Source organism: Colobus angolensis, unplaced genomic scaffold (genome assembly GCF_000951035.1).
Source record: "Colobus angolensis palliatus isolate OR3802 unplaced genomic scaffold, Cang.pa_1.0 Scaffold312, whole genome shotgun sequence".
Lineage (NCBI taxonomy): Eukaryota > Metazoa > Chordata > Mammalia > Primates > Cercopithecidae > Colobus > Colobus angolensis.
The window spans coordinates 1,715,728-1,743,669 of NW_012116400.1; the positions used below are offsets into that span (position 1 = coordinate 1,715,728).

At 35.3% G+C, this 27,942-nt stretch overlaps 1 protein-coding gene across 1 annotated transcript in view; it reads right to left on the reverse strand.

Annotated features, from left to right (window-relative positions):
• The window catches only part of DCC (DCC netrin 1 receptor), a 1,279,089-nt gene that overhangs the window by 360,113 nt on the left and 891,034 nt on the right, over positions 1-27,942 (reverse strand). The window contains exons 10-12 of the mRNA XM_011950993.1: positions 22,084-22,232; positions 19,596-19,734; positions 11,544-11,593 (exon numbers count right to left, since the gene is read on the reverse strand). Of these exons, the coding sequence (XP_011806383.1) occupies positions 11,544-11,593; positions 19,596-19,734; positions 22,084-22,232 (338 nt within the window). The remainder of the gene's footprint in view (positions 1-11,543; positions 11,594-19,595; positions 19,735-22,083; positions 22,233-27,942) is intronic.

Genomic DNA, 27,942 nt, shown 5'->3' on the forward strand with positions numbered 1-27,942 from the left:
ACACACACACACACACAGATAGTTATACTATTATCTGACAACATCTATTCTATACTTAACTAATATTTATTTGGTTTAGTTTTATCTACTATTTAAGTTAATAATGTCTGATTACAAAATGTATGCCCAGTTTTATGAATTGCATTTTCTCTGAATTTAATACAAATTTCCTAATGGTTGCAGAACTCTGTTGTTAAATAATTAGAGGTTTTTTTGTTTGTTTGTTTTTGTTTTTTTTTTGCCAACAACCCTTGAGGGATGAGGTAAGGCTCTTATCTGTGATCTCAATTTTCCCACTTAAAACTTTTAATAACAAATATATTATATAACTTGGAATTGAAGAAAAATCAGAATTACGTTACAAAATACCCTAAGTTTTTAAGCTTGTCTACTAAAGTTTACTGAGGTATCAGTTGTGCTCTCTTAAAAACCTGCTGTCCTGCTGATGTGTTTTTTAGGTCCACTGGGTAGAAATACATAGCTTGAGGTACAGAATCTTCCGTGTAGGTTCACTAAAGGAAAAACTGAAAAGTCAGGGAAATGTGTTCTTTTGATTCCCCTTCTAGCTCTCCTTTCTCAGCACATTTTAGAACCAAAACTTTCATTTCCACCAATAGTTCTGATGTCTCCTAGCTGCTGATCTAGACCTTACCTTTGCCTGGGAAAAATTCCCACTGAGAACATAAACCACTTGAATGCAAGTCTTATTTTTGCATTCTGATTTGTATCCCTTCCTTAACATTGGGCCCTATCTGAGGCATTGTGTCAAAATGACCAAGAGCCCTGGCTGGGGCTCAAGTCCCTGTGCTGCTACTCAGCCCTTCTCTGTGTGACACTGGGGCATATTATCTCATCTCTCCAAACCTCAGTGTTCTCTCTATAAAACTGGGATAATAATGCAGCCCACTGATCTTACTGCTTTTCTGTTATCCATCACCACTTTGCCCCATGCCCATTTTTATCTTCCATAGGTAGCTCAGATCCTTGAGTTTTCTTTTTAATCACTTTGTAAAAACTCTTAATCCCCCTGACCCATTCTTCCCTGGAAAGACATCAAACTAAATAAAACCCAGCTATCTGCTTACCCCAGGCCAGCAACTGAGCAATCAACCATGGGGAGAAAACCAAACATGATTGTGTTGGTTAGTTTCACTTTAAATTTATGACAACCAGTCTCAAGTGGTCAGTCCACAGTACTTAGCAATCATAATGTCATGTAGAGTATGACTTCTTTTCTACAATCTGAGATAACCATTTCCCACCTTTTTCCATATTTTGAAATCCTCAAAACTTGTTCCTCCAAGCCTTCAAACTCTGATGACCTTTACTTACATTTATTGTCTCTGCAGCTCAAACTGACTAACGTTTCAGCATCCAGACCTGTTCTCTCTGCCTTTGCTCAACTTACCAAGATTCAATTGTCTGTGCCCATCCATTTGTATACTGGATCCTGTGTGTTCTTGCCTATTCAAAGGATTGCGTTCTTGCAATCTTCTATTCTCTCTTCTGCATCATCGATGTTTCCCTTTTCCCTGCTTTATTTCTAGAAGTTGTGGTTATCTCTCATGTTCAAAAATGAAACAACAAAAATAAATAAATGAAATAAACAATAACACCTCCCTCCAGCCTACCACCTCCTAAAGACACTATCCATCTCTTCACTCTACTTCAGAGCAAAACTCCTCACAAACATAATCTACAGTCACTCTACTCAATCCCTTCATACTGTCTCTTGAATGTCATACCCCCTTCCCACAGTGGTCACCTTACAGACATGCTTTACTGTATCTCTCATTAGTATATGACAAAGTTAACAGCACCTACCTTTTGGAAACATTCTTCCTCACCATGGCATTTGCGAAATCACACTTCCTCTTTTTATCCCTGTCATATTCCTCCTCCTCATCTGCCCAAATCTCTAAATGTTAACTATTCCAAGCCTCTGCCATATTTTTTCTTTTCTTTTTCTTTTTTTTTTTTTGAGACGGAGTCTCGCTGTGTCACCCAGGCAAGAGTGCAGTGGCGAAATGTCAGCTCACTGCAAGCTCCGCCTCCTGGGTTCTTGCCATTCTCCTACCTCAGCTTCCAGAGTAGCTGGGACTACAGGCACCCACCACCACACCTGGCTAATTTTTTGTACTTTTAGTAGAGACGGGGTTTCACTGTGTTACCCAGGATGGTCTCAATCTCCTGATCTTGTGATCCACCCATCTTGGACTCCCAAAGTGCTAGGATTACAGGCATGAGCACCATAGTTTTTCTAACTGTAGTCTCTCCTTGAGTGTTATCAATATGACAATGACTCCTAAATTTATATCTCCTAGCATGACCTATCATCAGAACTCTAGTCTCATATACCAAATTGTCTACATGATTGACATTCCTAATTGTATATTTAATAGCTATCTCAAATTCAAAATGTCCAAATGTGATTGTCCCCTAAACCAAATCTTATCTCATTAAGTAGCTCCACAATCTGCTTACATTTTATAGCCAAAAATCTAGTCTCTATCCTTGATCTTGCTCTTCCTCCTGCCCTATAACCCATGAACCAATTTTGTTGGTTCTAGATCCAACAGAGACCCTGATTGTTTCTACTTCCCTCTCTATCACCTCCTATGACTCCTGGGTGCCTGCTACATGAGCTCCCACGGACCACTTGGTTGTTTCTGAAGTGGTCTTCCTGCTTCCTCTATGTTCCATCCCCTGATAATTTTCTCACAGTAGTCAGTGTAATTCTTTAAAAAGGTGAATCTGACTACTCTCCTTTCAAAATGCTTTTCATTGTCCATAGAATGAAATCCCAAATTTTACCACATCCTACAAAGCCCTGCCAGATCTGCCCCCAACCCAGCAATCCATGGTCTATTCTATTCTCATTTCAGCTTCACAGCCATGCAAAGATAGTTCCCTCCTCATTGCTTTTGCCCTAGTTGTCGGCATCACTTGAAATGTGTTATTCAGAGTGTGGCCAAAGCTGATCCTTTTTTATTCATGCCTCAGCTAATCTTCTTAAAAGTTCCTTCCCTGACAATCTGACTTAAATGAGGTCCTCAAACTCTATCGCATGACTGTTCTTGGCTTTCTTCACAGAACTTACCACAACTTACCTTGTGTCAATTTTAGTTAATTTGTTTATAAGTCTATTTCCATGTATTAAAATGTAAGTAAGCTCTAGAAAGGAAGGCATTTTATTGCTTTTGTTATAGCTTTTCCAGCAACAAGCACAGTTCAAAGTTGGTATCTCAGAATTAGTTTTATAATATCTTGTAGGATTGTTAAAAGCAATAAATGAAATACCACTTTCATTGCTTAGCACATTGCTGAGCACAAAATACCTTTGGAAAAGGTTACTGCCATTATTACAGTTATAATTAGGTATTCATTGAATGTGTGTCTAGAATATTGACTACAATAGCTCATGTTAAAGTGTTAAATCTTTCAATAAAGTGCTTGCATTTTAAAAGTTGTTTTATAATATAAATAATATTTACAACTATACTACTGAATAAAGCTTTTGCACATTGGTGAATGGTTCAACATCTTTAAAATCAAATCACACAGTTAGCAACTGCTTTTACCTACTGGTAGGGCTGAACTTATTCATGTCTTCTAACTAATCGACAATTCCAACTATCAGGGTAACTTCCATGAACTAAATTAAAATCAGAGACCTTATCACTAGACCTAGGTTCATTTAATTTAAGCCCATTATTAAACCTCCCACCTTTCAAAAATGTATGACTTGAGGAAAATCTCATTAAACTTCATGGAAAGGCTAAAGTGAGCTTTGCCTTCAGAGCCAAGCAGAAATGGAGCCATTAGAAATGTGTGTGATTAAGTATAAATTATAAGGTGATATTAAAGTGAGGCTAGAACTCAAAAGAGAATGGTATTCTATCATATATTTTCATCTCTTTGTCAAAATCCTTTGTGCAAGTATACTCAAGGGCAGTGACTATAATAAATTGGAAAAGAGTAAAATATAACAGCCTCAAAACACAACAGAAAAATGATGTATTTTATGCATATGAAATATGAAAGATGAGAAAAGTCTAGAAAATGTTTTCCTAAGTTCTGTTTACATTAATAAAAATTCATATTGACATGGAGATTTAATCATGTCTCTAATTTATTCAAATCTTCTAACAAATGTCATAGAAGGTTCTCAATATCCTATTCTAGTTATGCACAAATGTCCTTTATAACTATTGCTTGATTCACTTCAGCTTTCCATAAATTTGTTTTTTCACTTAATATATATTTTTATTTTAAATTAATTGAGATAAGAATGTATTTTTGGAGGAAGATGAGGTTCTTCAATTTATGGAATACATTGTTCTCATTCGTAACATTATAATGACATTAAGTAACTTTGACAAAGTTTTAAAGGTCATATTTCATCTAAAATGTTTTTGTAGAAAAAACAATTAGCAAAAAAGTTGAGTTAAACAAATGGTTCTTATAGCCTTTAATATCTCCAATACGAAACCTCACATATTTCTCACAATTTTTTAAGCCATAGCAAACTTGTTTCTTGGAAAAGTACCATCGGTTGGGTATGGTGGGTCACGCCTGTAATCTTAGCACTTTAGGAGGCCGAGGAGGGTGAATCACGAGGTCAGGAATTCAAGCCCAACCTGGACAATACGGTGAAACCCCTCTCTACTAAAGAAAAAATAAAAAATTAGCCAGGCATGGTGGCACACGCCTGTAGTCCCAGCTAATCAGAAGGCTGAGGCAGAAGAATTGCTTGAACCCAGAAGGTGGAGGTTGCAGTGAGCTGAGATCACACCACTGCACTGCAGCCTGGGTGACAGAGTGAGATTCCATTTCAAAAAAAGAAAAAAGAAAAAGATAAGTATTCTCTCAAATAGACTTTAGGAAGAGCTGCTCTGAGGGAATGAGTGACAGTATAATAAAAAGATATGCTTTGAATTTGCAAATTTGCAGAGTATTCATTTATTCAACTTAATTACAGAAAGCATTTAAGTTGGAATGGTGCATTTATGTTATTTAAAAACCAGTTATCCATTAATTTACTATTTTATTATTCCTCTAATTCATGGTTGATCTTTATTCCTGGACTTTACGTTCACTGAAAAAGATGTAAACTGTTGAGTTGTTGGAACTTCAAAAAAAGTCTAAGAATCAATTTAGCAACTGGTCAGGAGCTCTGGTCTAAATTCTGATGAAATATGAGACAAAATTGTGTCTTTTAGAGTTTTGGAACAATCCTATGTTTATGTTTCTGGTTTCCCCTTATTAAATATGAGTTGGCTTTTTCAGCAGATTTTCTAAAAGCAATTTATAAATGTGGAATTTTGGAACAGAAATATTCTGAAAGCACTGACAATAATGGGAAGTGAGGCATTTCTTTCTAACCAATTAAAGCATCTTGTCTGTATTCTTGACCACTATGATTCATTAAATTTTTCATTTCTCTATAAGAATGAGGATTTAAAATTGGAAAACTGTTTCATTTCTCAATTAAATGAAGCAAAAGGGAAATGAATTTTTTTATGAATTGGTTTCCTTGCTTATTTATGAAGTAAGTTGGGATACAAAAAGTAATTGGGATTCTGTAATTGGGTTGAACTCATCTTCCCAAATTAAAACTTAGTATCTATTCACCAATAACTCCCCATTTCCTCTCACATTCCCACATAAAGAATGTGATCCAGAATTTGCCTTCATGGAGCTCACAGTTGGGTAAGAAAACATGTGAAATAACGTTCACTTTTCATCTAGTCACACTTAATCTGTTGCAACCTTTCAAAGTTGACATTATTTTCTCATTGATAAAATGAGAGGGCTGGATAGAGAATCTCTAAAATCTCTTGCGGCTTCAAACATCTATGCCTGTGTAGGGGAATGGGGACTTACTGGTGAATAGATACTAAGTTTTAGTTTGGGAAGATGGAAAATATTCTAGAGATGGAAGCTGGTGATAGATATACAACAATGTGAATGTACTTATCACTTTTAAACTGTATATTTGCAAATGCTTATGATGGTAAATTTTATATAAAGTATGTTTTATTACAATAAAAAAGGATCTATTAAGTAAAAAGATCAGATGGAAGAGATCTGAAGATGAGTTCTACCCAAATTATAGAGCAAACACAGTCGTATCCTTAAGGGAGTCTCACAGATTCTTACAAATTATCTGATTCTAATGTAATATAATCATTTACGTCCAGTCTAGTCTTTCCTACAAATTCTAAACAGAAAGACTAGACTGTAAGAGCCCTCAGGAAATACTGCCTTCCTTACAATTATGCTCCTACCCCCCACCCTTCCTAAAACTTTCAATCATAGGCTCCTGGACATTATCTATGCTGAAAAATCACCATGTAATGGATTGATGAAGGAATCAATAACTAAAATAAATATAAGAGATCTACACCTACTTGAATTAAATGGATGGATAACTAGGGCCAAATACTATGCTCAGACAGAAATGCTCTGTGTTATGATTGAGGACAAGTGTCAGTGTTAAGCTTGTGAGAGTCAACATTGTTGTATTTAAATTGTTCATTAATAAGCAAATGCTGGTTCTAGTTTATCTTTAAATAAATACAATCATCTGCAGTTTCCTATATGTCCTCTTTCTCTTCATTAAATCCATTTTTTAAACCTACTACATTTGTGAGGAGAAGGCTCAGAGCTCTGGGTCCAGGAACTCAGCAGCCAAAACGTATTTTATAAAGGACTTAGGGAGACATAAAGAAATATGTTTTTCCATGGGCTGCCTGAGGTCTATGACTCCATACAAAATACAGGAAAGAAATGAACATTGACTAGAAGAATGGCGAAAGCAGAGAAGTGGGTCCAGACCCCTTTGTGTAAAGGATGTTTTCAGAGAGATTGCCATGCAGCAGGGACGAGTGTGAAGAGAAACCCCTTCTGAATAACCAAGAGAAAATAACTCCAATTTCAAAAAAAAAAAAAAAGCAAAGCTGAATACACATACACATACCCGAAACACAGAGGATCTGCAGTTTAATATAACTCACATTTTTTCCATGCCTCCAGCTTTTCCCCATCTCCTCACTTCCCACTAGGAGTCATATGCAAATGACTCACTCAGTCATCCATTTGGCTATGGTCTTGGCTAATAAGAGAAGCATCACTAGCCCAATGACAGGGTATAGAGATTTGAATCAAGATCCAAGTTACACCACATCCTCAATAGCATGCCCTTCTGCAGTTATCCCATAGTACACTTAGATTTCCTCTGTCTTGTTATACCCACACACACAAAGAATGTTAAAATATCTGTTTAAAAGGATCCATTTGCTTTGCAGAGTAGGAACTTGTTGTTTAAATTCTCCTTTTGCATAGTTCCTGCATAAAGGAAATCATATGATTGCTGAACTCATGCTTGAGTTATTTAAGTATGCCAAGTTGTGCTGAAACAAGGGAGAGTGAAACACTTTAAGACGTAGGAAGTCACTAGAAACTTTTTCTACGGTTGCTTTGAAGGTACCATGTACACTATCACATTGTGAGTGACTGAGTATCAGCTTTTAGGAATGCAACAAAAAGACATTCATATAGATGCATCTGGTGTTCAAGAATAAGGATTTCAACAGCAGAGCAGTGTGAGGTGATATGAGAGGAATCCATCAATTTGCATTTAAAAATCTAAATCTGAACAATGATCTATGCCTCATAATATATTGGGATTTTGGGGGGAATGGGGAGTTAATATTTCATTCCTTGCAATCACTCTGTAGTGCTCAGTCAATTAATATCTGGACTTGTGAGTTGACTGGTATACTGAAATTGATTTGTGTTTTTGCTAGTTCTTTAATGGTAAAATGGTTGAGAAAAGGTATAATGGTTAGGAACACAGGCATAGATGTTTGAAGCCACAAGAGATTTTAGAGATTCTTTATCCAGCCCTCTCATTTTATCAGTGAGAAAATAATGTCAACTTTGAAAGGTTCAACAGATTAAAGTGGCTAGAGGAAAAGTGAACATTCTTTCACATGATTTCCTACCCAGCTGGGAGCTGCATGAAGGCAAATTCTGCATCACATTCCTTATTATGTATGACATTGTAACAGGTACAGAGTAAATGTTGAATAAATAAAACTGAGGCACGTGACTTTTCACAGGTTCAAAGAGTTAGTAAAGGACCCAAGCAACTTGAATTCTATCATCCTCTAAACATTCTTACTCATCAGAACTTTTAGATTGAAACATAGGGAAGTATTAATATTTGTGCTCCAACATTAGCTCTCTGTGTTCTGTAAATGTATCCTTTATGTTCTAGCCAACTGATTAAGTTGTAGTAGGTATTTGAAATATATAATAATTGAATCAATAACTGAATTTCAAATTAAATTCTTAAGGAAATTATTCTTATAAAAAGTTTCCCTAATAAAATGTAACATTTTAAAGTGCATTTCATAAACCATTTTTTTTCTGGAAAAGATATTATTTCTTGTAACAAAATTTTAGTATGAGAAATAACCATCTCATTATGACCCAGTTTTACCTGAAATGTAATATGAATAAGTCAAGTCATTACTACAACAAAAAAACCGTGTTCATTGTTAGCTTGTAGAAGAAGAATCTAATCGGTTCTGCTATTACAGCTTTGTAAAAATATTCTCCCATACTGGGTTTTCAAGAATGATACAGTAAGAGAATTTGATTTTGTTTTTGGTTCCATTATCTAGATGTGCGAAGTGTAAAGACTTCTCTGCTTAATTATTTTGGAACATGATTTCTGGGTCCAATTGGCTTATAGGTGACCAAAACCTTAACAAGTACCTAGATTGTGATCATATGTCTTATCATGACCCCTCAATTTTATGTACAGAGATCCTAATCATCTTTCTGCAAAAATGTTAGTTGAACAAAATTATTTCATTTACTATCAATAAAAAATCAATTGTGCTCTATATTTACAAGTATTATACAGAATAAGTTTTTGAAATGTGATTCTGTTCCATCTTAAAATCCCAAGTAAAATAAATTACGTAAAAAATTCATGAACCGAGCATAGTCGCTCATGCCTGTAATCTCAGCACTTTGTGAGGCCAAGGTGGGAGGATAGCTTGAGGTCAGGACTTTGATACCAGCCTAGGGAACATAATGAGACCCTGTCTTTCAAAACACACAAAAATAAATTAGCCAGTCATGGCGGTTACATGCCTGTAGTACCACCTATGCAAGAGGCTGAGTCAAGAGGACCATCTGAGCCTAGGAGTTCAAGATTGCAGTAAGGTATGATTGCGTCACTGCACTCCAACCTGGGCAACAAAGCAAGACCTTGTCTCTAAAAAATAAAAATAAATAAAAATATCTTGGAATTCTATTAGTGTTTAAAAAGAACACATAATTTATTCAACTATAGTGTTTCTTTTTAAATACAGTTTGCTCCTTGAAATGGTAACAGTCAGGGGTAAATATTAATATATTTTAAAACTTTTCATCTGTTTCAAAGAAAAGACAAAATAGCATATTACGGTTGCCTTTGTCTGAATCAACACACTGAGAATGCAAAAAGTAGTGTTTTGATCATCTAGTTTCTTTTCTCTTGAAAACAGCCCAAGAAAAAAAATTTATAATTCATAATTTCTTAGAAGCTGTAAAATAAGATCAGAGACAGGAAAAGGAGAGAGGGAGTGTGACTTTCCAGTGCCTGGACATACTATTTTCATTCTGAAAAGCTAATGAACAATTTAAATTTTCTAGCTCTGCAATTTTCCAGAGATCAACTACAAGAGGATAGAAGCAGAAGTGTTTGTATTTGCTTGCTGCAAGCAAGCAAATTAGAGAAGTGTACAAACTGTGATATTTGTGTGTGTATATGTGTATATGTATATATCTATATGTCTATATGTGTATATATACATATATATAGAGTCAATTTTTCAATCCAGGAATTCCCTCTTCAGTAAAGTAAATCCATATTCAAATACAGTTAGCATCCGGGATCGTTCAGTAATGCCTTATACACATTTCAGATGAAAACATTCATCTTTTGCTGGAGTACACTCTTAAAGGCTATGAACACACAAACACAAAATAGCTTGTGCATCAATTTCTGTATTCTGTCCTGGAGGAAAAATATAAAGTGAGTGAGGATTCTAATAATGATGAATTGTTAAACAAGAGACACTACAATAAGTTTTCCAAATTTCATTCATTAACAACATACAATAATTGTAAAAATCTACTTAACTTTGACTTGGCAATCTCTTAAGTGGCGCATCTATAAAGCAGTGTTGTTGCACATAAAAAATGTCATTTTTAGGGTTATGTTAATTTTTGATTATTTTCCTTTAGCTCATTTTTTTACACTGTTTCTTTTCTTCTTTCTAATTTTATATTTACTTTAATAGTTATTACCCAATATATTGTCTAAAAGTATGAGAATAACACATTTACTTGCTTTGAATGATAAATTCATTTGACTAAGACAAATCCAACTAACATCACAAGATACAGTTTCATCATAGATTTTTTTTAACAAAATATTAAATGGAATGAAGGAATCGCTACCAAGTTAGATTCCTCGCATATGTCATATTACTACTTTCTCATAAGTCAATAAGGAAGATAGTAATACTTACAATACTTAAACATAGAAACAAGTTTGTTAAGGTTGAAAACTTTGCTAACACCAAATAGTTATGAAAAGAGAAAGCTAGAATTAAAACCCAGAGTATGACTTTTTCTAAGACCCATATCATTTCTCTGCTGTCTCCCAGAGCTTAGAAACCACTTAGGCCAATTTCTTCACATGAGAAGTAACTAACCAGAGGTCCAGACATAGTAAAATTCTTTCCCAGGGTTTTGGGACGTGGCCAGGAGGTGACAGGGCCAAGTCAGGCAAATCTTCATTTGTTATACTCTACTAGGTGGCCTTGGCTTATTTCCAACCCTGAGCCACTTGAAATAATGCTATGTTTCTAGAAAACTGACTTCTGTCATTAGGCTACTTCAGCAACACTAGCTTAAGTTGAGCTCTTTTGGAAGTCATAGCAACATTTCGGGCCAGGAAAGTACTCATAACTAGGAAGCTGCTACATAAATATAACTGTATTGAAGTTCAAGAATGGCCTTCAATGACTACATTTATAAAGGAAGAATGGGGATGATGATGAAATATTCAATTCTAAGTAATGTGTTAGGAAACAGTCTTTCTTTCTCCCAATTCTTTCAATTTCCTCATCTGGCACATTATCATAGCTATATGATAGACTGGTGAATAAAGACAAAGCAGATGTCTTTGTTCTCTTATGGAATAGCCTTTGACCACTAAAACATTTACAAAATCAATGTTTGTTTAATATTTGTAAATCAAAATCTTTGTTTAGAAGTAGACAAATATTTCATTTAATTTACTTAAGTCTGATAGAAGAGGATGTGGGATCAATGTCACTTGCTGTGTTATTCCAGAACATGTCTTCACATGGAAGCCACTATCCTGTACTCAAGACGGCAGGTGGGTGCGTGAAGGTTATACATAATAGGTAATCATGATAGGTAATGGAATAGTGAACATTTAGCCAACTTACTCTTGAATTGACCACTTCCAGGGAGACGTTCTGAGGCGGGGCACTTGGCACTAAAAGGAATCAAACAAATTGTCAGAGTTACTGCCAAAATCTTGAAAGAAAAATACCAACTGTCTTGTAAAAAGAGAGTGTGTTTTTAAATATAGTTTAAAATAATAATTAGGCAGGTTTACCCAGGTGGTACTTCAAAAATTTTTGGAGAGATGAAAAATAACTATATTTGTCTATTTTTTTCTCACTTGGCAAGCCAGTTAACTTACCCACCTAGGGAGTCCCCAAAACTGTTACACAAGAGAACGCAGGCAGTGATACCAAATACCACCATTTAATTACAGTCCTTTTTGATAACTTTCCCAGAGAAACCAATAAAAACAAACAGGAGATTTCTTAGAGTAGTTTTAAAGGCTTAAGATATTGCGCATTTCAGAATCTGCATAATTTTATGATAAAATATGTCATTCTAATGGTCACCCAGGTTTTTTAATCGCTGTAATACAATCTTTATTACTTCTTAAAAAGTGAAAAGAATAACTACTTCTCAGTTCTTTTAGCTGAGTAAAATTAAACCTATATGTGACAAATGCAAGCAGGTTGCAAATAGCACTTGATGAGTCAATTCTATTAGCAAAGGAACAGTATATTTTTCTTTGTAGACTCTCTAGGTATTTTATTTTTCTTGCCTGCATTTTTGTTTACTCCTTTATAGAAGGAAGAACATAGACAGCTGTCTTTGAAAACTCAAATATTTACTCTGCCAAAAGAAGTGAATATTCTCTCATGTGAGTAATTTAAAAAAGCAACCACTTATTGAAGGCTCTTATCTGTCAGGAACTACGCTAGATGTCTGGGATGAATAAGAAATGAAATAAAGCTTTTTGCACCATAATAGGAATAGAATTAGCATTCAATAAATTGTTAACAGGTATTAATCTATTAAATGAGTAGTCCCTATCCTTCTTTCTCACAAATGGATGAATTTAATAGAAAAGAAAAGTTCTCAGGCATTTTCAAGAATCTAAGGGCCATTTTTGATATCTTTCCCCTTCTTTTACTAGAATATGGAAAACATCTATGTTTTTCTTTGGGTACTTACATTTGACCATGAATTTATTTATGCCCTGCTCTGAATTTATCTTCTAAATAGTAATTATCATGAAGATATGATGTGTCACTGATTAATCTTTTATCCTCAAAACTGACATTCAATTAATATTTACTGAATTAATGATTGAATGAACAAATGAATACTTACTTACATAGTTCCTAGACCTTTCTGGGAATAATGGGAAATGTAATCTTTTTTTTTTTTTATTTTGATTTTGAACTTCTGATCTTAGTGCCCGATGAAGTTTGCAGCCAATGTAGTTTCTGATAAAATGCTCATCTGCTTGTTTATCATGAATTAACTCAGTAAGTATTCTTTCAAAAATATTCCACAACTTATAAAATGTTATTATTTAATTTTTTGAGGTTTGTATTATGATTTTAAAATTAAATACAGAATATAACCCCAATAACGAAAAAGATATTTATTAATTTTGATGTTGTATCACCAGCATCAAGAAGAGTTTAAGGCACATGGTGCACACTCAGTAAATAGTTGCTGAATAAATATATTAATAGAAAGTTTATGAATTACAATAAAAATGGTTCCATATTCAGGATCTGGTCCCAAGTTTTGTTTTATAAATTTATTTTTTAAGTTAAAGTAAAAATTTTATTTGTATTATTTATTTATTATTCTATTCTAAACATTATAATTATTGACATAAAATTACAATTTAGTTGTTTAAATTGAAGTATCGTTTGAAGAATAACATGCTCTATATCATATAATTTCACAAACTTCCAAAAACGTTGTCCTTTAAAAGCAAAGTTTGGAAATAATGCCTTAATATTAAGTGATATTGAGTCACTTATTTTTTTTATTTATTTTTATTTTTTTATTTTTTATTTATTTATTTTTTATTATTATTATACTTTAAGTTCTAGGGTTCATGTGCATAACATGCAGGTTTGTTACATATGTATACTTGTGCCAGGTTGGTGTGCTGCACCCATCAACTCGTCAGCACCCATCAACTAGTCATTTACATCAGGTATAACTCCCAATGCAATCCCTCCCCCCTCCCCCCTCCCCATGATAGGCCCTGGTGTGTGATGTTCCCCTTCCCGAGTCCAAGTGATCTCATTGTTCACTTCCCACCTCTGAGTGAGAACATGCGGTGTTTGGTTTTCTGTTCTTGTGATAGTTTGCTAAGAATGATGGTTTCCAGCTGCATCCATGTCCCTACAAAGGACGCAAACTCATCCTTTTTGTATGGCTGCATAGTATTCCATCGTGTATATGTGCCACATTTTCTTAATCCAGTCTGTCACAGATAGACATTTGGGTTGATTCCAAGTCTTTGCTATTGTGAATAGTACCGCAATAAACATACGTGTGCATGTGTCTTTATAGCAGCATGATTTATAATCCTTTGGGTATATACCCAGTAATGGGATGGCTGGGTCATATGGTACATCTAGTTCTAGATCCTTGAGGAATCTCCTTACTGTTTTCCATAATGGTTGAACTAGTTTACAATCCCACCAACAGTGTAAAAGTGTTCCTATTTCTCCACATCCTCTCCAGCACCTGTTGTTTCCTGATTTTTTAATGATTGCCATTCTAACTGGTGTGAGATGGTATCTCATTGTGGTTTTGATTTGCATTTCTCTGATGGCGAGTGATGATGAGCATTTTTTCATGTGTCTGTTGGCTGTATGAATGTCTTCTTTTGAGAAATGTCTGTTCATATCCTTAAACATAAATGTATATTTCTAGTTTATATTTAATATTGTAATATTGACATGTCATGCTACATGTTTCTAATAATATTACACTCATTTTCTGATCAATTAAATAGTATCCAAGCATAATATCAATTACTAACTGAATTTTTGATAGATAATTGAATTTTGGAAGAAAGAGAAGGTAACATTTATCATGTGTTTTGTTGTAGGTACTGTTCTAGCTGATATGCAACCCTTAAATGTCACTTTCATTCTAGTTTACAAGTGGCATATAACTCCTCATTTCTTGAAAGCCAAGAAAACTTTAAGAGGATAGATATATATGTGTTCTTCTTTTTGTAGCTATCACAATTTTATAAGCATCAGGGCTGTTTTCTGTATTAAGAATTGAAAGGCAGGCTGGGCATGGTTGCTCACAGCTGTAATCCCCACACTTTGGGAGCCCAAGGCAGGTGGATCACTTGAGGTCAGGAGTTCGAGACCAGCCTGGCCAATATGGTGAAACCCTATCTCTATTAAAAATACAAAAATTAGCTGGGTGTGTTGGTGCACGCATGTGGTCCCAGCCACTCCAGAAGCTGAGGAAGGAGAATCGCTTGAACCTGGGAGGCAGAGGCTGCAGTGAGCCAAGATTGTGCCACTGTACTCCAGCCTGGGCAACAGAGTAAGACTCTATCTCAACAAAAAAGAAAAAAAACAACAACAACAACCAAAAAAAAAACCTGAATTGAAAGGTAATATAATAAAATTCTGCTAAAAGTCCTTATGTAATAGTATTGAGGTAGTTTTTCTACATTTTTTACAATGCACATTTCTTCTCTGACTTTCCACTGATAGCACACTGACTATTCTTGTCATGTCAGGGAGGAGAATAGAGATTTTTTTTCTGCAGTATTTTTAGTTATCAGTTCCTCCTCCCTCCTTCTCACTATCACTTTCCACATTATTTGGAGATAAATAGATAAAATAGATGCTAGGGCTAGGTGAAAGTGAAGAGAATCCATATCAATCTGTTCTTTTCTATATTTGTCTTTACAAGATGCTTCTTGCTTCATGAGGTAGAAGTGAAAGAACACTTTTCTCTTCAAAATGTCAAAAAATTAATTATTTATAATAAATAGGTCCATTCAAACCAATCGGAGGTGGGGCTGGAAACTTCCCTCAATATGGAGAAGGATGCTGGCTGGAAACCCATGGAGATGAGGTATTTTGTAGGACAGATCAAGTTCCCATAACTGTAAATTAGTCTCCAAAGGCACAGGTACTTCAGTTCCTCCCCTCAGCAAATGTATGCTGCCATATATACACAATTTATAGACCAAAATCATTCGTATTTATTTATTTGAGACAGAGTCTCTCTCTGTTGCCCAGGCTGGAGTGCAGTGGTGTGATTTAGGCTCACTGCAACCTCCGCCTCCTGGGTTCAAGTGATTCTCCTGCCTCAGCCTCCCAAGTAGCTGGGATGACAGGTGTGCATCACCATGCCTGGCTAACTTTTTAATTTTTACTGGAGACTGAATTTCACCATGTTGGACAGACTGCTCTCGAACTTCCGACCTGAACTGATCTACCCACTTTAGCTACCCAAAGTTCTGGGATTGTAGGAGTGAGTCACCCTACCTGGCAGTAATTCATATTTAATTATAAGCATTTTCCTTTAAAGGCACTTACCACAGAATAAAAGAAACATGTTTGCACATTGAATCTTGTTTCTGAATTTACTAACTTATGTAGTCTGGCTCCACTGCTTACCACCTTTTGTGAACTCTTTCTGACTTAGTTTTGTTATCTGTAAAGTAGGGAAAATTATAGTAGTATTATGAGGATGAGAGTTAAAGGCAAAGTACTTAGATCGGGGCCTTGCCTTAGTAAGTATTCAAGAAATATTAATGATAACATTCATAAAAATAATAAGCACATTCTTATGTTGGCTATGAAATCAGGTCCGTCTGTGTTTGGACACAGGACAAGTTGGCATGGAAACTTACAACGGTTCATTCATTCATAAAAGCTCTTAGTGACTTATCTATGCCAACTAGTCCAAGAGACTGTATTTTGGAACAAATTGGCAAAATCAGTTAGATGCCCATATGCTCAATAATCTCAGTGGTGTGAAAAAAATGGCTCATTGTAAACCAATGGTTTTCTAGGTGGAGGAATCTGAATGAAAAATAATATTCTACTCAGGAAACCAAGCAGAGCTCAATTGGAGATGACGGCTCATCTGGATAAAGATCTTTACAAGCCTCCCAGTAGAATAGGGGGAAAAACATAAAATAATGAATTTGGAAGAAATTTATTTATATTTAACTGTTCTGTTGCTTTTTTAAAAAATTTTTCTATGCCTCAATGTATTTTTTATGGTAAGACTCCTGACATGAAAAGAATTATTATGTTCTCCATAATACAGATGCATTCAGACACAGTCATATATTAAATTAATACATTAAATTAGTTCCACAAATGGGAAATCCTAAAGATAAGCCTTTGCATATAAAAATTTGCACAGTTTTGACTGAGCTGTCTAATTAATTCAATAAATATTTACTCTGTTAGGAGGAATACAGAGATAAATATAACAGCATCCCTCATATTTAGGAGCATGTAATATTAATATAATGAGAAAAAGTGATGTGCACATTGGTAGAGATAATATTTAAACACTTAAATGTCATACACTTTGTTAGGTATTTACACAGATCAGCCCATTTAATTTTCAGAATATCCACCTGTTACAACATACACAAAGTTAAAGAAGAACAGCGCTCCATGACTAAAGACTGCGAAGCCGGTGACTATTAAATGTGGTTAAATACAGCTCAATGTGATATATGACTTCAGCATGAACAGCTTCAGTACAGAGGAGAAGACACGAGATTGAAGTAGACAGAAAGGAACTGGATAATAAGGAAATGAAAGCCGAGAGCCACAGATTTGTGTTGGACATTAAAAGAGATGAGTTGATTGTAAAAGTGAATGCAGATGAGGTCAGGGTGTCCACTTTAAGAGGCTTATAAGTCCTTGCTATCTCCTTGCAGTGCATTTGAGAGAGGGAATCTGGTGTCCCTTGCATAGTGATGTTTATTGGAGTTAGGGTCATGAAATTCTTTTTTTATAGTGACAGACATTTTCTAAGTCCTAAACATTGTAACACTTCCAGAAGATAATTCTTGGACTAATGAATAAAAATCTATCTTTCTCACTTATGACATTTAAAACCAAACTGGAGAATAAGGCCACAGTATTACAGTTCAGAGTGTGAATGAAATCTACATAAATTATGTAAAATATTCACTTCCATTTGTTTTTCTTTCATTTTTATAATTATAAGTTGTGAAGTAATTTATTCTACCATAAATATTCTATTCTGTCTTCAATAACAGAATTGGATGGATGGGCATAAGCATTACATTAAAAATGATACCAAAGTGATATTACACATAAAATACATTTTAAAGCTGAACTTGCAAATGAGCATTATTCCTGTGTTCTCTTTGTACTGTCCTTAATAATATGCATGCCCTTCCTCATTTCATTGATATTGTGTGAAATATATACCGAGGTACTTTCCCAGATTAAACAATGATAGATCTGTCAAGAAATCACAAGCTAAAGCCATTTTTTAATTAAAAAGATAAATAATTTATAGAATTAAATGCACCAAATGGAAACTGTTGCTGAAAAGAGCTAGCTTGTGGTCTTTTTTAATATTCACGACGGCTTGTCTCTACATTTCTGCATCTGCCTAAGTTTTCATTGGCCCCACATTATATACTTTGATGGATTTTATTTTACTTTCTATCAAATTTCCCAACCTTTCATGATCGTCTAGCAGTTAGGTTTCTAGTTTCCCCTAGCCATTACTTTGTCAAATTTATTCTCTTTATTAATATTTATTCATCTGTTTTATGACATTAAAAAACAGGTATAGTCTGGGCAACAAAATGAGACCCTGCCTCTACAAAAAATAAAAATATTAGCTGGGCACTGTGACCTATGCCTGTAGTTGCAGCTACTCGGGAGGCTTCAGCAGGAAAATCCCTTGAGGTTGGGTGCAGTGACTCACGCTTGTAATCCCAGCACTTTGTGAGGCCAAGGTGGGTGGATCGCTTGAGGTCAGGAGTTCAAGACCAGCCAGCTCAGCATGGTGAAACTCTGTCTCTACTAAAAATACAAAAACTAGCCAAGGGTGGTGACAGGCACCTGTAATTCCAGGTACTCAGGAGACTGGAGGCAGGGGAATCACTTAAACCCAAGAGTTAGAGGTTGTCGTGAGCTGTGATTGCACCACTGCATTTCAATCTGGGTGACAGAGTGAGAATTTGTTTCCAAAAAAAAGGAAAAGAAAAGAAAAGCCCCTGAGCCCAGGAATAAAGGTGGTAGTGAAGCACAATTGTGTCACTGCACTTCTTGTCTCAAATGTGTGTGTGTGTCTATTCTTCCATTTAGTAGGCAACACACACATTTTTCATGCTCAATTTTAATACTTTAAATTTTAATAGCAGCTTATTTGGTCTAGGTCATTAAGATATATTTCCTAATTAGGAGGTAAATATAGGGGGATTGTCTATCATTTACACCTTTAATCACCTGCACACTTTTAGATGGGGGAATAAAACATGCCAATCAAAATTAGCCCACACATGCACAAATGTGTTTGTAATAGAACATTTAAAGAAATAAAAAAATACACAAAAATAATTTTAGGTCTTAGTCAATAGTCACATTTTGAGGATTACCGATTAGTATATAGTGACTCAAGAGTATATGTATGTGTATATACATATATATTTATTTAATTTGGAGACAGGGTCTCACTCTGTTGCCCAGGCTGGAGTGCAGTAGAATGATCACGCTTACTGCAGTCTTGAACTCCCAGGCTTGCGTGATCCTCCAGCCTGAGCCTCCCAAGTAGCTGGGATCACAGGTGCATACCACCATATGCAGTTCATTAAAAAAACAACAACCACAAAAAAACATTTACAGAGATAGGGTCTCACTATGTTGCTCAGGTGGGTCTCAAACTCCTAGGCTCAACTCTTCCTCCTGCCTCAGTCTCTTAAAGTGCTAGGATTCCATGTGTGAGCTACCACACCCAGCTAGGAGTATATATCCTGAGAGAAAGTTTATATTTAACTGTAATAGTCCATAAAATTTTAGTCAGAAAGCCTTGAAAATGGTATCTATGATATATGTGCAATATTATGTTATTATTTTAGCTAATATGTAAAAGGAGTTTCACTGTTTTTAACTTACCATCAGAAAGTGTAACCACTGTTACATCATCAGTGGATACTCCTGGACCGTAGCGATTATAAGCTAAGAATCGAAGACTATATTCGGTGAATTTTTTCAGGCCTTCCAGTTTGTAAGATAGTCCATCAACCTCTATATTCTGGAGACATAAAACACCAAAACTGTTATCAAGGAAGCACATTAAAGTAGAAATGGCACCCATTCTGTGCAATCAGTGAATTGGACATTAGACTCTTACAAACTACACTCCAGACTTCTAATGAGCTATAAAACCTAACTTGTGACACAGACTCCCCCACTAAAAAGCAACTACTCTGTAGACTCCTTCTTAAAACAGCACATGCTATTTTTACAGTCATTAAGTTCCAATTTGTTTAACACTACTCAATATACTGAATGGTTTGGGTTATTCTACCCACACCTAAACCCTCCCAGGCAGAAGGCAGTTTATAACGTCACGGGAACAGAGATTTTCTCCTGTATACAAAATGGAATAATTCACCAAGAAATAACAGACTTTGTACTTCTCTTGCTGAAATATTCCAACAGCACTTGAAACTGTCAGACACTATGCCACAATTTTTATCTCCCAAAATGCTGTTAGATTGGTTGAAATTATTTGAGCATCTCATGGCTGCAGTGAGTGAGCTACTGGAGGTGAAGGTCACTGAGGAATCAGATCTCCACACTCACATCTATCTTGGATGATTCTGGTTTTGAATTTATTTAAATTGATTGGCAAAATGCATTGAAGAGCTAAAATATATAGAGAGGCAGATAAAACAGAAAGCTGAAAAAACAAGAGATAAAAATAGCTTGAAGAGAGCAAGAAAAAAAATACAACCAATGATTACATAGGAGGAGCTCTTGTAATGCTTATCGTATAATATAATTTGGGACTGGGCTTGAGTTACTTTTGAATATAAAATATTTCTTATTTTTAAATAAAAATTCTGGTCATGCAGTTTATGTGGAAGTAGGAAGGCCATTCTATGCTTGACAAGCTTCACAACAAATAATAAGAACTCTCATATCCTGACGCCAATTTTTGATTGAACTATTGAATATATACTTGTCTGTATATATTTTCCTACATGAAGTTGAGAATCTGAAAGTAAATACCTCAATAGCTATACATACATGTATACATATACATGTATTATAATCCATAAATATAATACATATTATAATACATAACATAATGTATTATATAATACATAAATATATATTATAATATGTATAATAATACATGTATATGTATACAGATATAGTGCATATATAATATATAATTACATATACATGCATTATATGTGTATTATATATGTATTATATCTGTATAGATATATGCATTATATATACATACATACATCTTATATGTATGCACATATGTATTATATATGCATTATATATACACATATGCATTATATATGTACACATATATGTATTATATGTGTATATATTTTATATATTTCTATATGTATTATACAATATATATTCATGTATTATATATGCATATGTATATGTATATATGTATTATATGTATACATATATGTACTATATTGTATATATGTAGTATATGTCATATACATGTATAATGTATGTATTACATGGGTATACATGTATTATATGTATTATATAGGTATGCATATATTATATATTATATAGGTATACATATATTATATAGGTGTACCTATACAATATAGGTGTGCATATATATTATATAGGTGTACCTATACAATATAGGTGTGCATATATATTATATAGGTGTACCTATATAATATAGGTGTACATATATATTATATAGGTGTACATATATACAAAACTCAGAAATTCTATTTTTAACATATGTGTGTGCATGTATCACAAAATAGAATTTTTCAGTTTCATGTGTCTCCCTAAAGATCTATTTACTTTTGGTTTACCCGAACAACTAATTTGCTTCTTTTCAGGTGTCTATGCTAACCATTGTGTAGGAGCAAAATCTGAGGAGGGGGAGACTAGGCTTCTCAGAGTAAATTCTTCTGAAAACCATACAAAATGATAGGTCACATCCTGATGATGGAAGGGAGTTAGATATAATATAAACATATTAGAATGAAAAAAGCAGTTTGGCGAATGCCCTTGACTATGAGGGCAATCACCCCTTAGTCTAAGGAATAAAAATGCAAATGCCTTCCATGACCAGGTGAGTTAATACAAATGTGGTTGCCCACACAGGCCAGGACACTGCATACTCAAACAAAAAATTGTCATCCTTTCTACTGACTTCACTTTATTGCCCATTTACCTCTTATCACCAGAATTTAATTAAATTGTGTAAAGTTTCCAATAGCAAGTGCTTTAAAACTAATCACCTTTCAATGAACATGCTAAACACTGGGCTGTATCAAGAGCTTGTGGGTCTTTTCCTATTTCTGCAGCCCTAGAGCTATCCAACGGATGGAAACATCCAACAGATGGAAGCAGTGTGGTCCATTTCTTCACCTACCTGTTCTTTTCCCGTGGACACCTCAGTGCAGAACAATCTGTAACCTTGAACTGGACCATTTGCATAGGCAGGGGGTTCCCAGGTAATAAGAATTGAGGTAGGTGAGGTAGATACAGCTTGCAGATTTTCTACTGGCCCTGGAACTTGCACTGTATACAAATAAATAAATAAAGTGATTAGGATGAGTGGGTTTTCTTTCTCAAAGAAAACTACATTTTTACAGTTCAATAAAATTCTAGGAGTATGTATTTTATAATAATATGGAATAAGAATATAAAACCATAAACTCTGGAAACTTTGGAATCACTTCGCTTTAAAATTCATAAGAGAGTCTACATTAACCAAAATTGCGTATTTTGTTTTACATTTAAAGAAACTGGTAAAGGAATATAAGTGACTAAGATAATGGCAGAAAAGAGTGGGATTCTGAATCAAAATTCTTAGTCTGAAAAATTTGCCACTATGCCACTATGTCTTTGCCTGCATATGGCTAATAACTACAGAAGGAAAAGAGAAAGTACATTTGGAGTACTTGTACATTTTGATTCTACTTATATTTAAAATAGGTCATGCAGCTATGGATAATTTACCACATTGTCTTTATTTAAGTCAGAGTTTTAAAATCTTGCCTGATTCTGGGTTCATTAAATTAATTTTAGCATTTCATTTTCAATTCCACCTTTTAGAATTACATTTGACTTGCCTGCTAACGAAATTAGCACACGGCCACACTTTTTTTTTCTTATTTATTTATTTATTTATTTATTATTTATTTAGCAGAGACAGAGTCTTGCTCTGTTTCCCAGGCTGGAGTGCAGTGGCATGATCACATCTCACTGCAACCTTGAACTCCTGGGGTCAAGTCATCCTCCTCTCTCAGCTTCCTGAGTAGACAGGACTACAAGCATGCACCACCGTGACCAGTTAGTTTTTTATTTTTATTTTTTCGTAGAGACCAAGTCTTACTATGTTGCCCAGGACAGTCTTGAACTCCTGGCAAGCGATCCTCTTGCCTTGGCATCATGAAGTGTTGGGATTACAGGTGTGAGGCACCATGCCCAGCCCAGGTACCTTAAGATTGTGAAAGTTTTAGATTTTAGAGAAGTAACATGGTATCTGTGCAGGGTTTTTGTTTTGGGTTGTTTTGGTTTTTCCCTAATGGAGTCTGTAGTAGCACCTTGTTAATCAAATGTAACTATATATTTGCAATAAAGCATATGATACATCAAATTGATTACATTGTTAATCAAATGTAACTATATATTTGTAGTAAAGCATATGATATTCATGCCAAATGGGCTTATTAAAGACTATGGGTTAGGTTCAGATGCAGAATGAGTTAAGAAAAAGGTTCCATTTTGATTCTTTGCAAGTTTTGTATTTGGTCATAATTTTGTATTCCTGAATATGGACCTGTATATGGCTTGAAAATGGTAAATGCAACGGCCACATTATGGTTACCTAAAATCAATAAATGACACCACCATTGCGAGTTTAACTATAGCCTTACTTAATAATGTTGTCTGTGTATTTTCCCCAACCTTGGATACCACCTAGCTTTGGACAGATATACATTGTGGGCCTGTAATACAGTTCTGAGAGTTTGAACTTCCATAGCAAAAAATGGCATCGGAAAAACTGACTGGCATGTATCTGATGATATACTTCTTACATCAGTGTGGAACCTAACAGCATATCTCTGCATCATTTTTCAAGATTTGTTCCATGGAACCCAGGTCCCTTATGGTATCACTGCTCATACATTCATTTGAAAAAATATCTAAATATTAAAGCACTCCCCTCACCAATTCAGGATCCAGCTTAGGGTCAGGTTTTGTTGCCATGTCTTTTCAGGCTGCTGTGAGTTGGAACAGTACTAAATACATTAACTTTCAGGCAATTGATACTTTTAAAGAACCAAGCCCCTTTTTAAAATTAAAACGTTCATCATTTTGAGTGTGTCTTTGTCTCATGTTAGATTTAGGTTGTGCATTCAGACAAATGAAATGTAAATGATGTGTGTTCTCAGGGCATCACATCCAGAGGCACAAGCTTTCTCTCTGCCCTCATTTATGATGTCAGAACTGAGTACCTGGTCAAGTAGAGTTTGAAGGTCCCCTACCCCATCCCAGCCCTCTACTCTACCACTTACAACTAATAAGCAACCCGTAGGGGGATAACATTAGGACCATATAAATATGCTTGTTATCAACATTTCCCATAGATTTAGCATCTACTAATGGTTCTTGATGGAGTCAATTTCTAGCATGTGGTTAAAATATAATGATTTTTTTTCTATTCCAGCACTTTCTCTACAGTTGCTTGTTGACGCTTAGCATTAGACTATAAGCAAAAGTCCACATTTTTCTCTTTCTGTGAATCTTTTATTTCAATGGGCACATGGATTCCTTTTTATAATCTATAATTCATCACTGTCCTTAATTATATTGGTGTTCAAATTTACCCAGATTTAACTAGGGAAGCTCTTTTTAATAGTGTTTCTCTGTCCCTGTGACATGCCCCATCATTTATTGGAGTACCTCTTTTCTTTTTGGCGTAATATGTTCCAGGCTTATCTTGATCTTGCCTTGGCTCTAGAAAAAGAATTCCTTCAAGGTTTTCTGGTTCTTTTAGTGGGGAATGGTATAAAGACAAATATTTGAATTCTAGGCGTATAAGTTGTTACTTGAGTGCATTTGCTTCTTGGTCTTTTTAGTGAACAGAGCTAAGAAACATGCGTGCATGCACACATATGCACACACATATACTTACACAAACATTTATATGCATATATACAGATAATACATATGCTTCATGACTCCAAAGTAATGCATCCCATTCCACTCCATCTATACTGGATTTTGTCTTGCTCTCCTCATTCCTCTTTGATGCATTCTTTCACAGAAACAACTCTTAGAGAATTGTATCTTGGCAGACACTTTATTAGTGTCCCCACTTCAATATTCTTCCAGGAAGAAACTTTTTCTATGAAAAAGCTGTCTGTTTCAAAAAGGAGACTTTAAGAGACAAAGTTGAACAAGGAGGAGTCTTAAAGTGTAGAGTGTTGCTTTAGTATTGTGTTATAACAAAGTACACATTTTCCTTAACGGGAAAAAAGTGAAACAAAGCAAACCAAAAATATGTCCACTAATATTGTTCAAGTGGATTGTCACAGTACTGTATTTTAAAGAAAAACATAAATCATTTGTATGCTTGTATTATTACTGATATATTCACAAAGACAATGCACATATCTCAAGAGGGGACATTTCTGATTCTGAACCTATTATTCCTCTACAGAAGGCAGAGAAAGGAGGGAGAGCATTGAGATTGAATGACCCGTTAAGATATATGCTGTATGTGAGAGATCCAGAGTTGTTATGTGGTGCACATAGTGCATAAACATGTGGCCCGGTTGATATGTAAAGTACTCATTAAATGTGTTCCTTCTTGCTCTCTTGTGGCCACATGGAAAGGGTGTTGTTTGTTGTGAACATGGCTCAATCTGGGAGCAGAGATTTGGATTTAAAAATGACCCAACTACAAGGGCATCACTTCTCCTTTGAGTTGTAACACATTCAAAGCAGGTGACAGCCCAGCCTTAGTTTCCCAGACAGAACCACTCCAGGAGGACTGAGAGATGACTGGGTATCTGGGGGAACAGAAAAGGAGGCAGTGTGTGGGAAGTTTCTGCTCATCTCTCCCACTAGAGCCCAGTGGGGTGATGGGAAACAATTCAAATGGACTCCAAGTTTCAAGGGGCAAAAGAGAAGAAAATGCACCTCATCTGATCATCACATGCACAGTAGGTGGCAAATTTGCCGAGAAGGAAGGAGTGTGAGGTGTGCCCATGTCACTCAGAGTTTTCTGAGGTTCCAAGTGTGGCACGGAAGAGAAGCTGCAAATTAACTGTTCATCCAGAGTGAAACCTATGAGAATCTGGAAGAGCAAGCTGAGAGAGCTGCCTAGCAAGGTAGGGGCTGTGTATGGTCTGGAGTGGGAGGGCGTGCACAGCCTTACCTGACCATGACTCTGAGAATCACTGAGGCTTGGAAACTTATGGGAATCAGATATGACAACCATACAGACACTTCCATCAGGCATTGTGGGGGAAAACAGACTACAGGGATATCTGCAGCTCAAAGCAGTATCCCCATAAGAACAAACATGAGGCCATACTCCTCTCCTTCTAAGTCTAGAGAGGGCTGCTCAGCATCCTGGCTCTTTGCCCCAGGAGAATGGTCAGTACACATTCCATTGAGTTGTCCAAATAATTGCAAGACTGTCTTTTCCACAAGGATATGCACAATGTTGCTACACAGAAAGCACTCACTAAACATCAGTCAAATGAATGATTTTATATACAGCTACAAATGTTACCATAAATCACAGGCCTAAGATACATTATGTAGTCTAACCCATTTGATTTTGTTGATTCGTCACTGTTACTAAAAGGGATCACAAAAGAGTGTTTTCCTCATACTTCTGGTATGAGCTAAAATCGGTACGTGTGTTATGTATTTGGTGCACTTGTGAGCCTGTGGGCACTTTCCCCACCTGATAATTCCTTTATATCTACATAGCTTAATTATTATCGGTGGGGAAACATCAGGCAGTAAGTATCGTAATTTGGACTCAGTTTACACTGGTAGTGCCAATCCCAATACCCTGTGCATCAACTGCACTCTTCTGGATCATTTAGTTTAAGTATTCACAACAACTGGATGCATTTTTATCAATTGCTAGCCAAATGAGAACATTCTATATGTTGTTGTAAAGTTTCTAATTGCCTTTTTTTCCCTGAGAAACGATTGCCCTTCGGTACTAAATTGTTTCCCACTTCAACTTTTTTGTTTTAAAATTTATTTTGTGATCTGATTTTCAAAATATTCTGTTAAAATAAAAATTTCATAATTGTATGATTTGAAAAAATATGAATATCAAAATATACATATATTTCATATAAAATATCAGCCCTCTGAAATAGACCAAAGTAGTGCTTACCTGTTAGATACTCTTATTTACTGCATTCCTGGCTAGTGTCAAGGCTCTTTGTTTCACTTAAGCTACTAAATGCTTACTCGTCTTCACAAAAATGCCAAAAATTAAAATTCATTATTTCCCTAATATTTTCCCTTTGATTTATATATATATATATATATATATGGCCTTATATATATATGAAGAATATATTATTTATGTTAATTATGGAGATATGTATAGGTGTGCATGTACATATATATACTTATACATTTATTCAGATCCATATCCATAAAGTATATTTTAATATAACTTATATACTTTTACATATGTGATGCATTATATGCACATGAGCTGCAAGAGAAAATGAAATAAAGGGAGACTCAAAAATGTTCAACAATGAGGTTGTATGCAGTGCCTTATGCCTGTAATCCCAGCACTTTGGGAGGCTCAGGCAGGAGGATCATTTGAGGCCAGGAGTTCGAGACCAGCATGGCCAACAAGATAATACCCTATCTTTACTAAAAATACAAAAATTAGCCAGGCGTGGTGGTGGGCACCTGTAATCCCAGCTACTCAGGAGGCAAAGGCAGGAGAATCCCTTGATCCCTGATCCCTTGAACCCCGAAGGTGGAACTGTATTGAGGCAAGATTGTGCCACTGCACTCCAGCCTGGGTGACAAAGCTAGACTCTATCTCAAAAAAAAAAAGAAAAAAGAAAAAGAAAAAAAGTTTAACAATGGGAATTAGATGTGAAATCAATACCGCTAATAGCTTCAGCCTTCCATTTCGTTACATTTTAATATGTCAGTCAAGGAACTTAATGGACTTAACTGCTCATCATTCAAAGATGTCTTTAATATTCCTCACTGATCCCCT